Source organism: Agelaius phoeniceus, chromosome 8 (assembly GCF_051311805.1).
Source record: "Agelaius phoeniceus isolate bAgePho1 chromosome 8, bAgePho1.hap1, whole genome shotgun sequence".
Lineage (NCBI taxonomy): Eukaryota > Metazoa > Chordata > Aves > Passeriformes > Icteridae > Agelaius > Agelaius phoeniceus.
In genome coordinates this window covers 35,500,506-35,516,163 of record NC_135272.1, presented here as the reverse complement: position 1 = coordinate 35,516,163, position 15,658 = coordinate 35,500,506, and the positions used below count along the sequence as shown (strand labels likewise).

The window sequence follows — 15,658 nt, the reverse complement described above, 5'->3', positions numbered from 1 at the left end:
AGTCTGCTAACTTACTAAAATTATACATATACACACATAAAATAGTCAAAGTTGATAAATACAATTTTTATTCTGCTACACAGTTTCATGAGCCCGTCTGGCGACCTTACACGGCCCCGCTGGTTGAATGGGGTAACAAGAGGTTTGGAAATCAATTTCTCATGAGTTCAGATTGATTTCCCCCTGTTCTGGTACCCGTTTGGTTTCACTGAGTGGTGTTTTGCTAAGAACGCAGCACTCCATCCCCCTTCCAAAGGATCCCGAGCGCTCAGCTGCCCGGCCCGAACTCTCACTTTTAATTAATGTGGCGCTCGTGAGAAGTGACAATTTTCCTGACAGTGATGAACAGCGAGCGGTGTATTTATCCACGCCAGGGACGTGCCGCAGACAGAAGAGCCGGGCACTTTTCCCATCAGTGCACCTCTGTCTCCATCTCCCAGGGCTGAGTTCATCCCGGAGCACGCTCCGGCCCTGCCCTTTCGCTTCCAGTCGCTGAGAGAAGTATCAATTTTCATTTGCATGCTTTGCCCGCTGAACTCCAGGCTGCCAATTCAGTTGATGCGAAATCTCCCCAAAAGCTGTTAGATGGCAATATTTCACATCGCTGGCTGAGCTCTTTGTCAGCCGTCCACACGTTTTAAATCCGCGTTTCCGCGCATTCTTGGAATATCTGGTACCTTCTTTGGTACTGACAGGCACCAGACAAGTCACCACACACCAAAATAATGCCCAGAAAACCCAAAAGACTTCCAGAAAGGATGGGTAGTGATGATCTTCTCCTCAGTACTATTTCAGAGTTGCTTTTCCAGCTTTTTAGGTTCGGTTTTCCAGTTTTTAGGCCCTACTTGTTTTTCAGGAAACACTTCTTGAGCAGATGTAAACTTGGGACAGTGGTGTTGCCTTTCCTGGGTGTGTTTAATCCAAAGGACCTCTCCATCTCCTGTAAACACTCCAGGATCCCTTAGCAGTTCCTAAGTGGAAAACTGATGCCTTCAAACACCAAAAAAACCTGAAATAAGCACAATAGAAAAACAATGAATAACTGTCACGTTAGGGAGAATACGAAAAGGTTTGTAATCACCACAAAATACCTTGTGAAGAGCAAATGCTGATGAAAAGCTTGCCTGCTCCAGGAATTCGGTATTCATTTAAAAATTGAAATAAAGAGCATTTTTAACAATGCAGTTTTGTGTGAAAACAGGTTAAGATTTTCAATTTATTTCTTTAATCCGACTGCTGTGGGTGTGCTGGACACAGTGTCAGCACACTAGGCCCACCTGGATGACAGGGGATGCATAAGTTTGGGGGTTTAGCAGGTTTGGCAGGCCACACCTTTAACTTCTGCTGGGCTTTTTCAACACATTATTCAAGTACCCAATAAACTCCAGACACCAGCGGGTACAGCCAAAGGTGCGATTTCGCTGGGTGGACCAGTGCTATACCGTGGATATTTGGAAGAGCGGGCAGGGTTCACCTCACCCAGCCCAGCCGCTCGGTTCAGGGCGAGTCCTGCCCGCGGTGCCAGCACCCGGAGCGGCCCCAGCCCCGCTGTGGGAGCCGCCTCAGGGCTCCTCACGGCTCCCCTCCATCCCGGGGCCCTCACACCCGACATCTTTAGTGCGGGCAAGAGAAGGGCCGGTGCCGGCCGCCGGGCGCGGCCATCTTTACTCGGGGCGCGACCCGTCCCAGCGCCGGGCCCTGCGAGCGCCATCTTGAGTGAGGGCGCGCTCTGCCCTCAGCGCGGCCTCGTCCGCCATATTTAATGAGGTCACCCCTCACCACTCCAAAAAAACCCTGAAGCCCCCCCAAAAGCCTAACCCGTACCCTCAGCAAGCCACGAACACCTCGGGATCCCCCTCGGTTTCTCCCCGCAGCCAGCGCGGGCTCTCCCCGCGGCGGAGCCGCTCCGCTCCTCCCCGGGTCAGCTGACGGCGGCGGCGGTCCCGTCATGGCCGCCCGGAGCGGCGCGGCTGAGGTGCTGGTCCTGCTTCTCCTCTGCTTCTCAGCCCTGGAGGGAGCAGCGGGCTCGGAGCCGCCGCTCAAATGCGAGGAGCTGCGGCTGGGGCAATATCCTGAGCGGGGCCGGGGTCGGATCGGGGGCGGTTGTTGTGGCGGTGGGCCCGGTGTGAGGGGGGGCAGCGCTTGTGGGGAGGGGAAGGGGCGGTGGGGAACGTGAGGGGCCGGGCAGGACCGGGGGGTCGGGGAGAGCTCAGGGTGGGAGCCCCGAGGGGGTCTCGGCTGGCAGGAGCGGGACAGGGCTCCTCAGGGTGCGGGAATTGAGGACACGGCCTCAGGCTGCGCCAGGGGATAGTTCAGGTTGGACATCAGGGGGAATTTATTCACAAAAAGGGTGATTAGGCGTTGGAAGGGGTGCCCAGGGATGTGGAGGTGTCCAAAGAACGACTGAGTGTGGCACTCAGTGCTCTGATCTGGGTGACAAGGAGGGCATCAGTCACAGGTTGGACTCGATGGTCTCAGAGGGCTTTTCCAACCTAATTAATTTTGTGATTTCTGGTGGTACTGTGCGTGCCTCAGCGCGTGCTTGGGGTGTCCTTCAAAGAGATTGCTATGGCATGAGAGAGCCCGCTATGCCACCACTCTGCCTTATTTATTATTTGCAGGAGCGAGACGTGGAGACTTTGCCATTTTTTCAGGAAATAATGTGTTTCTGTGCCCTGCACAGCTCCGAGGAGCAGGAGGTGTGAGGCTCCTGGCTCCCCAAGGCACCTCTTGCCCTCCCCAGAACATGTTGGTTGATGGCAGCTGACATTTTTTGATGATCAAAAGTGTCAGGAAAGCAAATCTTGGAAAAGCTTGCCTCATCTCCTGCTTTACTTGGCTGTGGGAGTTGAGACCTCTGGAAGTCAGTTCCTTCTCAGTTTGTTCCTGCACCAAATTCCTGGCGTTTCAGATGCTCATTTTTACGCATTCGTTGAATTTTGCGTGTTCCCGTATATTAAATTTCCTCAACCAAATGCCTCAATTTCAAGGCACTGTGGTATTGAAATAAGGGAACAAGACCAGATGAGGCGTGTGCTACCTTGTTGCCTCCAAATACAGAGGCTGTGACTGATAAATATTGTAGTTCCTTTAGGTAGTGCTGACTGCAGCACTAATTAAACGTGGGGCTTATGCGATATATTGGTGTATTAAATTGGATTAGCAGATTTGCTGCATGGTAATGTGCTGCTCCTCTTTGGGGGGATGGGTAGGCACCAACATCAAGGTGCATCTTAAATCCTCGGGGTTTAAAGAGGGTGGAATAAATTGCTGTTAAACCTGTTGTAGTGTTTGATATGAAAACTGTTTTCCTCAATTACCTGAACGTATATGTGTGATGAGCCTAAAATAGACAATAGCACACAAGAACCAATGAATTGCACAAATCACACAGCATATGGTAAGGATTTCTAACTTATATATTGATTAACTTTGTTTTTTCCAAGGAAGTGTTCAATTTACCCGTTTGTGTATCTACTTGATGAGCTGTATAAAAGATGGGATTAGTAATATCATTAGTCTGAAAGCCCAAAACACTTGTGTGGATTGGGTGCTTTACTAAACAGGAATAAATACTCTGTCTCTGATTGGTACTTTTGTAAGTGAGGTTTCTGGTAAATCTCTTCAATGTATGTTACACCCTTTAGGCTCTGTCCTGCACCACTGTGATTAAAACAAACCATTCCTGTCATACTCATTTTGCATATAATTATTAAAAGAATTGACATGTGACAGAACAGCCTTCAAAATCTTCTAATTTTAAAGGGTTTTTTTTCTTAAGGCAACATAGTGCCTTCCATCATCACCAGGTTTTGGTGCATGAGGCTCTATTTTGAAAGCACATTTATTTGATGTTCAGCTCTGACATACTTCAGAGCACAACAGAAAAATTCATAACTTGATTACTTATTTTCCTACCTGTGCTTAACTTTGATGTTCCCAGGCATTGAAATAAATGGTCTGTGTTTGATGGCACAGCAAATTCTCTTTATGTGCACCCCTGATTTAAAATCATGGAATTACAGAATAGCTTGGGTTGCAAGGGACCTTAAACCTCATCCAGTGCCACCCCTGCCATGCAGGGACACCTTCCACTGTCCCAGGGTGCTCCAAGCCCTGTCCAACCTGGCCTTGGGCACTGCCAGGGATGGGGAGCCCACAAAATTCATGTGTGTTCATATTTTGCTTCCTATAAGTGCTGACTGACTTTCTTCTGGGATAGTGAAGATAATTTCAGACACTGGATGGAAATACTGTCCACAATGTATCCTTTAAATAAAGTTTTTTCAGTTCTTTCCATCATTTTAACATTGTGTCCCTGACTATAAATGGGCACTCAGAGCCCAGAAAAAATACTGCACAGTTTGAGATTGATCAAGACTCAAGATTATCAGTTGTTAAACTAATTACCATGTGATTGTATTTAATACACTGCACTTTTGAACAGGAGATAAGCTTCAGAGTAGAACAAGTGGCTGAATTAATTAACACTGTTGCTTTGTGTAGCATTTTTACACACACACACACCAGTTTTTAGATTGTCCTCACAGTATTTGAATTGCTTATTTTCAGTATTACCTAAGTAATAAAAAATTAATTTCTGGATCCTACTTGAAACACTGCAATTTCTGATCACTTTCTGTGATCCCTTACCCAGACAAACAGGGGTTTAATTCAAAGCAGCAAGGTGATGTCATTGAGTAGAAGGTTTGGAGTCTTTGGAGTGACACTTAAGTTATATCTTAACTGTGCTGGGTTTATTCAAATAATGGAAAACAACTTCCTTGCTTAATTTACTTTACAAAAAATAGTGCTTATTTTTGTAATTGCCTTAGATTAGGCACATTGATCAGTAGCATCATGGAATGATTTGGGTTGGAAGGGACTTTAAAGACCATCTCATTTCACCCTCTGCCATGGGCAGGGACAACTTCCACTATCCCAGGCTGCTCCAAGCCCTGTTTAACCTGGCTTTGGACACTTCCAGGGGTGGGGTATAAAATCCATGTAAGATTTTAAAGCAGTTAAGTCCACACATAACTCAAATCTTATTTTATTTTTTGGCTATATGCAATATGGATAGGCATTAAAAAAAATCCATCTCTTGCCTGTGTGCATTACTGGAAAATCTGGAAAGAATGTTAAACCTGGCTTGCAGTTTTATTGGAATTAACCAACAGGACTCACAAGTACTGAAGGCTTGATAGAAAGTGGGTAAAGGACAGATATTTTTTCCTTTAAAACAACAGACTACAGCACTGGAGAGTGCCTAATATTCTGGTAATGCACTGCAAACTTTAGCAGGTGTGACTTTCTGCTGTGATTTCCACTTTGGTTCCCCTAAGAGTCAAGAAAAATGGAATAATTTGGGTAGAAAGACCCTTCAGGAAGCTGCATAGTCCAACCTCCTGCTCCAAGCAGTGTTGGCACTGAATTCCAACCAGGTTGCTCAGGGCTTTGTGCATTCAGACCTTGAAAACCTCCAGGGATGGTGATGGCATGACTTCTCTGGGCAACTGGTTCCAATATTTGACTGTTCTCATGATGAAAATCTTCTCTGTAAGTCAGCTTCAGATTTCTCATCGACTCATATTGATGCCAGAGTGGAAATTACAACAGAATTGGGGCAGCAATTAGGTTTGTATATATTGCTTAAAATGTAGCAAAGAAAAACTAAACCACGAGTTAGTGGTAGGACTGGCTTAAAAAATATTTTAAACAAGTAATTTTGTGTGAACTGTGCTTTGTATCAAGACTTGCACAGTAGAACCTAATTTGTTTCACTTGTGTGTAGTCAGAAAACTGCTCTGAGTGTCAGTTACTGCTTAATATCAAATCATTTTTTGTCCTCAGTTCAATGTCTGCCAGCACCAAATATTACTTGCAAAGATCACCTTGGCATAGAGAAAGTCTTTTCGGGACGTGAAGTTGGATTTTACAAGGCCATTGAGTGTCGCAATGTGTGAGTACTCTTTGGATCTGAAAAACTGAAGTTTGTCCAAAATTGTATGCTGTGTTGGCAGAAGGAAAATAGAAGTAAGACAGAACCATGGACATTTTGCCCAGTAGTTAATCCCCTAATAAACACTACAAGGATGCAACACAGGGTCACGGCAAGGGTTGGGTTGGGAGGGACCTTAAAGCCCATCTCATTCCATCCCCCTGCCATGGCCAGGGGCGCCTTCCACTAGAGCAGGTCACTCTAAATGTGCATGGTCATATGGAAATCTATCAGTCTGTCCTTTTTTTGTTGTTGTTTAGTTATGTTTGTGTCTTTGCTTCACCTTATTCTTTTACCTTTGCTTTACTTTGTACTTCAGCTTGGCAAAATTTTGCTCCAAATGCAGAGGCCACATTTCACATGTGTTTAAAATCAGCACAGTTGCTGGAAGGAGCTGTTGGGGACACCCTCCATCCCCTTCCCTGGCAGACCCCAGGACATCAGGGAGCTGCCCTGGGTTGGAGCTGCCTTGGATCAGTTTCCCAGTTTGAGTCACAGTACAGTGGCTTCAAGTGCCAGTGCCAGCACAGGGATGAGGGTGACTCAAGGATAAAACAGAGAGGACAAAGGAGGGCTGGACAGGGCTCTGCTGCTCAGTGCTGCATGCCAGTTTAAAGGGTGCCTGTAGCTGCTGCTGAAGTTCTGTGATGCATGGATTTTAGGGGAGCTTCAGGGTATCTGCAGCTCCCCCCAAAATCTATAACAGAAACTGTTTCTATTTTGAAACAACTTTTGTGTTTAATCCAATCCACAGTGCTTGTTTCTGGTACATGAATGGTGGACCTCCTTTTTGTAAAGCACATTGTGAGTGATGGAGAGCTCTGGATACCAATAAATGTTCCAACTGGCCAGTGCTAATGATCAGCCAGCACCTGTCACTACCATTTGTCTCCTCTTTTTCTGGGAGTCACACTGGAACCTTTTTCTTTTGTCCTACTGGAATCCTTGGGAATTAATACTGGATACCTCCCTATCACTCTAGTGGGCAGATAACTCTGATGTGCTACTTGCTGCTCAGTAATTTGCCTAACTCAGAAGTACAGCTCTGCCTCTTAGTTTCATAAATATTTTCTCTGTATTTAGTCTTCTCAGCAGTCAAAGCTCAGCAAACTGAAGAAAACATATTATTACATCTAATCAGATTTAAATGCCAGCAAAGTAGACGTCAGTCACATTTTTGTCCAGAAACAATTGTGTTTCAGTCCCATCTGTGATGGGGGCTGAGGAGAAGATGAGCTATACTAGTTTAGTGAAATTGCTTCCTCTTTAGATTAGATGGAAATTTCTATGTTTGGAGGTTTTTTGTATACATATTTTTTTGGTTTAGTATATTTTCTAGAAACACTTTTTCAAGGTAGCTTTTCTTTACATTTATTTATTAAATCCAGGTCTGTAGGCAGAGAAATGTCTTCCTTCCTACAATATCTGTTACTTGATCATGACTGTTACTATAATGAATAATCAATGGTTGCACTGCCAAAACAACTCGTTCTGACTTTTCCAGTCCCTCAACTGTTGGTATGGCAGAAAGAGAAGAGAACCTTTTTTGGACTGAAAATTCCAGTAAAATACAGCTGTGAACATAGATAGAGTTACACAAGGATGTCCTTCATAATGTCCTAAAACCAGTAAAAAATGGCAGCAAGATTAATATCACCATCCTTCATCTGCACACTTATTTAAAAAGTGGTCCAGTCACTGACAGACCTTTTATGAGACACTTTGAATGTTACCTAAGTGTAGAAATATTGTTTTAAGCAGGAATCTCCAGCTTACTATTACAACAATTGCCCTGCCTTTTTTGTTGGTTTTTGGTGATTTTCCAGCATCGTACTGAGTTTTGGTAAAAACTGTAACTGTAGAAATAACTGCACATTATTTAACCAGAAAATTAGTTTGAGAAGGCATCTTCCCATGGCAGGAATATCCCAGCACAGGGACAGCAGGTGAATCTCTATCCCCATCTTTTGTGAAGGACAAATCAGCAAGCTGCCCTTAACCAAAAATGTAATTTAGTTTTGGCTAAGTTCTGGGGTCCGGTTATTTTAGAACAAGGCCAGGAGATGTTCCATGTTTGTGTGAGTGAATGTGTTAAAGTTCAGGTATCCTAGTAATAATTCAAGGAAAAGCTTGTAAGGTTATTATTCCAACAAAGAGGTACTAGGAGTCAAGATTGCTTAGGTTTGGCTTTAATCTGGTGTTCTGGAGGTAGATCTTATTTTTGGCCAAATTCTAGAATCCCCCAGATTGGCATTATCATATATTTTACTTAATAAGTGCAGGCCCTGATGCTGCAGAGTTAAAATGTCCATTGTTCAAGTGTTGCCATTCCAGGGAGAGAGGCCATGGAATGATTCTGTGTGAAATTCATGGGGTTTGGTGTGGACAGCAGAGCCAAGAGACCCTGGAAGAGCAACCTACAGCAGCACCTGCTCTTGTCAACTGCTGTGGAAGAGCTGGGAGGAAAGGTTTTTAACTTGGCAGCTGGAAGAAGTGCATGCAGAAAAGATAAAGGTTGGATGAGGCTGAGGAGCAAGAGAAAATCAAGAGGAACCGACAAGAAATTGCATCTTTTTACCCAGCTGTAGAAATTCCTTTAAATGCTCGGGATGTGTAATTTTCCTACTCACTGGTTTACTCTTTGTGCATGTTTTTGTCTGAAGGAGTAAGGCAAAGGAAACAGCAGAGTGGATGCAGCCTTGTTTGTTACAGTGCTCTCATGCTTCCCCTTCATCCTGGATTTCTTCTGCCCGTCAGTTTGATGTTGATGAGGTTGCAGAAACTGTTGTGCTTTCAGAAGCATCTCGGTGCATGGGCAAGGGCTCAGTTTATTGCTAGCTGTGATCAGGAGCAAAATTAAAACGTGTTCCCATTTTTTATGTAACAGCTCTTTTTATGCTTTAGTGTCCTTGGAGGGCTGTTGACACTTTGTAGTTGATAAACAATTTCCAACAGTTTACCTCAAGTTTTAAATAAACCCATTAGTGTTCTTTACAGTGGAAACAAGACAGTTCTAAAGATGATAATTTACGTTACATTAGGTTCCAGGAATGCCCTGTGTGTTCCGTGTTGCTAATAAACACCAAGTAACAAATACTGAGGTAAAAGTCACGGTTTAATCACTTAATGTTGCCATTAGGTTTTAAAGTCAGCAAATTTAGATAATAAGCAAAAAAGGTAGGTCTCTACTTGGCATTGAAAATGCTTAATAAAAGTGCTTGGACTTTTGTCAGCTACTGTCTTTTTGAGACTGTTTTATTCAACTGTCAACCAAGAGTTTAATTTGGGCCTATTAAATAATTGCTGGCACGTAGTGGTGCACGTATCAAAACAGTGAATTACTGAATATTTTTCAGTTCTAATTACATTTGGGTTTGCTGTTCAGGAGCTCGCTGTTGGCCGAGGCAGCAGTTCCAGCATTGAGAGCAATATGTTTTTAGCTCCCTTATTAGTGCAAGGTTCTCCAGCAGGGACTGCACTTACAGGTGGTTTGGTGGCTGCATCGCTCCAGCTGTTGGCAAGAATGGTTCCAATTAGGATAAGTCTGAAAAAGTCTGTTCTCTCTGTCTATTTTGTATGACTAACCATGGGAAGCTTAACTTGAGAGTGCCTCTTTACCCCCGTGCATCTCTGTGCTGTCAACAGTTCTTTTCATTGTGACTTTGTGCCATTTACAGTGTAATGAGTGAATCCAAGACTTACTCTTTTTGTTGAATCCTTCCTGCAGCTTCTTCAGCCGGTGGCCATGGTTCATTTCTCCTTCAGATCTCGTGGCAATTACTGTCTCTGCTGACATCTCACCTGCCTGTCCTGTTCCTCTCCATTTGGCTGCATGTGAGACTAATGCCTGCAGACAGTATTCACACACCTCCTGCCTTCCTGGGCTTGTCTCAGTAGGGCTGAACTGTTAGGAGCTGCTCTGTGGAGCTGGGGATGGATCAGCAACTGAATTATGTCTTGACAAGAAATCATCATTTAGTTTCAGAATAATCTGTATTCTGTAAGAGTACAGTTGAGTTGCAGCAGCTGAGGTTCCTTTATGGAGGATGCCTTCCCAGTTTGAAAGCTTAACATTATCAATTCCGTGGCCGTTAATTGAAGATAAATAACAAGTCTGTTGTTTTTATTTAAAACCAGAGCAGCAGGAAAATGAGTCACTACTTTAACAGTCAAAAGTATGAGTGGATATATTTTGCAGTCATTATCTACATTGCTTGTTTCTTTTGGCAGAAATGGATACTCCTACAAAGTGGCAGTGGCTCTGTCCTTATTTCTTGGATGGTTGGGAGCAGATAGATTTTATCTAGGATATCCTGCATTAGGTAAGTTTATTCCTTAATTTTTTTTTTTTTTTTGAGGTAAATCTTATTCTTATGACTGACTTGTATGTGTATACTCTTATTTTGAGTAATGAAGGCTGACAGTCACAGTTTTAATATTTAAAACTAGAATCCTTACTTCATAGTCAGGCGAGACAAAGTGCTGCATTATCCTCAGCTTGCTCTTCTCTTGGAGTGCTGACAAATGGAGATGCAGTGTCCAGCAGATAAAATCCTAATAAGCAAATGTGGTTATTGCTACTCAAAGTTTTGCTTTGCATTGATGTTTTATCAGAGCATTTTTTGTGAGGCACTGGAGCAGAAGTGGCTTTGCCTCACGTGCCAGCCTTAAATGAGACTTGACTTCACCAGGAAAAGAATGGACAGATTTTACAGCAAACCTGGTGTTTTGGGAGGTGGAATTTATTCTGGCAAATGCACACCTTCAAGATAACTCATGGTATTAATAACAATTCTGCAGAAGCTGGGACTTCTAATAAAACCTCTCTCTGGTTTTTAGGACCTCATTCCCAGGATGATGGTGCCACTGACTTTTAAGTAATGGAAATACCTTATTGTGACAGGACTGCCCTCCCTGGCCTTGTTTCTGGGCTGGACAAAGGGAGTGAATTTAAGTATAGATAGGATGGAGCAATGATGTGGAAAAGGCTGTATGTGTTGCTGTCACTTCAGCCAGAAATTTTGAGTTTCTGCCCATTAAATGCCAACTCTTTTAAATGACATCATCTGTCCTTTTCTATAATCTTGATTAACATCCATGTCTTTTATCCCTGGGATTCTATAATTAGCATTTACTTTGTCCATCTGTGTCACAAAAAGATACATTTTTGAAAGCAGGCAATAAGGTGCTTTATTTATTTGTACTACTGGATTTGGAATAATAATTTGCAGTAATTATTCTTAATGTATTGTGGTAATATAGATTCATAAATCCTTAATTCTTTTGTAGAAGTTCTTTATGGCTAATGCTTTAACCCTACTGGATAATACTGTAGTCAGTAGCCAGAGCTAATATTTAAAATTAAACTCTTCCAAAGCCAGATTTTCAATCTTTTGAAAAGCAAATAGATAAGAGTAGAAAAGAATAAAAATCAACTCATTGAATTCCTTTACAGTGGCTGATTAGGGATTTCTTAGGTCATCTGTGCCTTGGCAAAAAATGGTTAAGAAAGGTTAATGGCACTGAAATCTTTTTTGCAAGTGTAACGAAGACTGTAAATGCTCTTTGGTTTATTTTTTCCCCTTCTCTTTGTTTAAAGAGCACACAAATACTAACAAGCTATTGAGTATAAAGAAATCAGGAAGGCAACCTCTTCCTCTCCCACACACTGTGAACCAAACCAGGAGTTATTACTGTAGAACAACACTATTTTTTTCCCTCTGTGCTTTAGAGCAGTTTATTTTCTCAGTGTGATCTGCTTGTAGGGAGGGAAGTGAGGAGGAAGAAAAAAAGCCAACTTTACCCTGCACTCCACAAATAAATGCCAGGTTCAGAAACAGTTCCTCCATCCATTCCCTTAAGTAAAGGTTCCAGTGACAGGGACACCTTCACTGGATCAGCTTGTGCAGAGCTCCATCCAGCCTGGACACTTGCAGGGATCCAGCCACAGCTTCTCTGGGCACCAGGGCCTCACAGGGGAGGGTGCTCATGGAATTCTCTTCCATGGGAGACAAATCCAGGCAGTGGGATGCTCTTCCTGCAGGGATGCAGTTCCTCCCCTCCTCTGCCCCTGTGCAGCCCCATAAACAGCCCTGGGGAGAGGAGGTGCTTTAGAGACACATTGGTGCTCTGGAGAGAGAGGATTAACCAAGAGATTCCCTTGGAATAATACTCATAAATATGTAGTTCCCTCTGGATCACATATACATACATAAATATATACCTATATACCTATATATATATATATATACACCTATATACACATATACATATATACCTATATACATATATATATATACCTATATACCTATATACATATATACCTATATACATATATACCTATATACATATATACATATTTATTCTCATATCTGTAGTTCTCTCTGGATTACATTCATTGTACAAGAAACTATCAATATTAAAAAAAATAAATAAATTTAAGCCAGCCTCTTTTTTTCTGAAGGCATTTTCCAAATGAAGTCTGCCTTGCAGGACAACTTCCAATAAAACATTCAGCTGTCAGTTGCTATTCCCACATATTTTCTATTAATCTTTCATTTATTTGTATAAAACTGAACGTTTTTGAATACAAGTTAAAAAGAAGTGTTTATATATTTTAATATATATTCAAAAGAAATTCATATTTCAGCAAAAATGTAAAAATTATGCAAAGGATTGTTTTCAAAAGTTGCATGTTCTGAAAATCAAATCAGTATGTGCTGCAACTCATGAGGTGGTAGAAAGTCTCTTTCTATTCAGAAGTAAATTTTTCAGCTCAAATTGGGATTTTTCTGTCTGTGCCTCAGTGAAAGCAATATTTCAGTAACCTGATTATCAATTTTCGCCTTTCCTTGTTTAAGAATATTTAGATGTTAAAAAAAAATGTTAATATTTAAAATCTTTAAAGTGTGTTCAGGATGTAGAAATAGGAATATGTGGTTTGGTTTTTTTCCCCTAATAATTAAAGAAGTTTAACTTTAGGTCTGCTTCTAGATAGATGCATATATATAGATATATAAATACACACATTTTGTGGGGTGAGGGGAGAGTTTGGATGTGATTGCCACCAGTGATGAAATCCCAGGGATTGCCTAAAGGTACATTAAATTTTACTTTTCTTTTTTAGGTTTGTTAAAGTTCTGCACTGTAGGGTTTTGTGGAATTGGGAGCCTAATTGATTTCATACTTATTTCAATGCAGGTAAGTCAGGGCTTTCAAAACAAGATACAAATCTGTGTTTTTTAAAGCTTTGATTTGATTACTAACATTTTGTTAGCATTTTGGCCTTAAGAACCACTGGATATTGAAAAATCAAGGCATTTATTTTGGCTCTGCTTGTAGATTGGTGTTGTAGAATATAGACACAAAATATCAATATATTTGCTGTTGGAATTAAAACTTAGATTAGCCATCTATAAATAGTGGCAATGAATAGCTTGGAAGCCATAGCACCATAAATCCAGGTGGTCAGAAGCTCTTTGTGTGAGGCAGAGTGTGGGGCTCAGCATGGGGTGTCCTGCTGCTCCCAGAACCCTCGGGTTCTGTGTTTGCCTGTGCTTTATGCTGATGAAAGGAGACGTTGCCACTTCCATTTCCCACCTCTCCTGCAAATTCAAGTCCCTCATCAGCAGAGAGCTGTGACTGAGGGATTCACGAGGGTTAAATCCCCAGCTGGGGTGACATCTTGTGACATCATGAAATTGCCAAATTGTTTTATTCAGCAGCGCAGCCATTTAGCATGAATTGCAAATCGGCTGTGATGAACTCAAAATCCGTTGTGGGTATGGGAGTTGTTTCTGTGGGTTTGTAGGAAAATATTTTAAAAGTGTGCACTTTGGATCTGTCTTTTGTGTGTATTCTCAAACTCCTTTCTCTGCTCTCTCAGTGATCCTGCTCCAGAGCACTTAACAGATCCAGTTGAGAGTATCTTTCATCTCTCCTTGTTGATCTCCCTGGTGACTCCACATCAATTTAGCACTTCCAGAACAAAAACTCCATGATCTTTCCTCCTCCTCCTCATTCCTTACCTGTTCAGTATTTCAAAGACACTTGTCATCAGCCTAATTCTCTGCTGCCGACCCTCCTTTGTTCAGGAAAAGTGGTTTGGAGCCCACTCATTTGTTAGGCTGGTTTTGTGCCTCAAATCCTGGTCGGATTAGCCGAGTCCCAGTGCCTGGCTGTGTAATTTGGTTGATTAGAAGCCCAGGGGAAATGTTCCTTCTGAGACAGCGCTGGCTAAAACAGTTAAACTGCAGCATAACTTCAAAATAAATCTAGTTTCTGTTTGACTAATTAAGCATGACTAATTTTATGATGGGAAAATTAGCAGTAATTGAGACATTAGCACAAAGTATATATTTCACTTCATATTGAAAAGTCTTGGTTCCTTTTTTCTGTTGCAGATCGTTGGCCCTTCCGACGGCTCCAGCTACATCATCGATTATTACGGGGCCAGGCTGACCCGGCTCAGCATCACCAATGCAACCTTCAGGAAAATGCAGACCTACCCCTAATATCCCTGACTCTGGCAGGGAGTGGCACAAATCCACAGGTGCAGCTGGATTTTACAGTTGGATCCACTGGAATTGCTGAGGATTTACTGATCACCCCTCGTCAGAACCGGAATATTAAATGCACGGTGAACAAAGATGATAAAATGTGAAAGTTCCTCACGTGGACAGGTTTGCCTCAAAGGTGGAACTTTGGGGCTGCTCTGTTTCTGGGAGCAGAGGGTTTTGTTGCTGAGTTACATCATCTGTGAAACGTGCAGACTGTTGCAATTTGCACTGATTTTGTGTCTGTGTCATTTAGAGTGTTACAGAGAGCTGCAGAGAGAGTTGTTCATAATAAATATGCAGATATTTATTCCATTGAAATTTATAAGAGTTTTAGCATGGATACACCTGGGGGTCTGTCCATGTGGCAGTTTGGAAATTAACTTGAATATCCCCAACCACACAAACTGCCTTTTTTTTCCCCATCCTGTTAAAACCCAAAGAGCCCTAAATCTTAGGCTGGTGTAGCCTGTGAAATTGTGTTAATTAAAAGAATTATTTCTTTAAATTTTAGTCAAGTTGCAAAATTTGGTCAAGTTTTGATCAACAGTAGAAATATGGATGTGTAAAAAATAGAACTGTAGATGACATATCACAAAAGAAGAAGGGTGAATGTTGGGGTGCCCTGAGGTTAGAAAAACAAATAATTGTACTGCTTATTTTGATTTTTTTTTTCTTTCCTCTCTTGCAACCATCCATAGTGAAATAAATACTTTTTTTTCTCCTGAAAATAAATTGGTGTGTGTGTTTTACAGCTACACAGTGTCCAAAGAGTGAATTCTTCATACTACTAAAGCCCTTAAAAGGTTCTTATTTTGGGTCAGTTGTGTTTCAGTGCAATAAATTCAGTATCTTCTGAAGCAGTTTGACCAAAGACTTTTGGACAACCAGGATTTCACTGGATGTTCCTTTCAGGAAAAGTATTTACACACAGACAGAAAACATGTCAACAAAATCTTCATGCTGTTTGACCAATTTTAAGCATTCTCTTCACCTTCTAATGAAAACTAGCACTGACTGAGGGAGAAACCCACGCCATAGGAACTTCAGTGTAATTTTTTTTTTTTTACAAAAGTTTGGGCTTTTTTTTTTTGTTTGTCAG

At 42.0% G+C, this 15,658-nt stretch overlaps 1 protein-coding gene and 1 long non-coding RNA gene across 3 annotated transcripts; one reads left to right on the top strand and one right to left on the bottom strand.

Annotated features, from left to right (window-relative positions):
• Nucleotides 1-45: 45 nt before the first annotated feature.
• On the bottom strand, nucleotides 46-1,951 carry LOC129123874 (uncharacterized). The gene is made up of 2 exons (XR_008534733.2): nucleotides 1,825-1,951; nucleotides 46-1,009 (listed from the first exon to the last, which is right to left on the bottom strand). It is a non-coding gene; the product is annotated as an uncharacterized LOC129123874 (long non-coding RNA).
• On the top strand, nucleotides 1,756-15,314 carry TM2D1 (TM2 domain containing 1). 2 transcript variants are annotated; one of them, XM_077182600.1, is made up of 6 exons: nucleotides 1,756-2,071; nucleotides 3,331-3,400; nucleotides 5,854-5,962; nucleotides 10,232-10,323; nucleotides 13,128-13,201; nucleotides 14,404-15,314. In XM_077182600.1, the coding sequence occupies exons 1-6, from the start codon at nucleotides 1,949-1,951 to the stop codon at nucleotides 14,512-14,514; spliced, it is 579 nt and encodes a 192-aa protein (XP_077038715.1). In that variant the 5' UTR covers nucleotides 1,756-1,948; the 3' UTR covers nucleotides 14,515-15,314. The 2 variants fall into 2 exon arrangements, with proteins under 2 accessions (XP_077038715.1, XP_054494470.2); XM_054638495.2 differs by having other exon boundaries at nucleotides 1,765-2,067; nucleotides 3,327-3,400.
• Nucleotides 15,315-15,658: the final 344 nt, after the last annotated feature.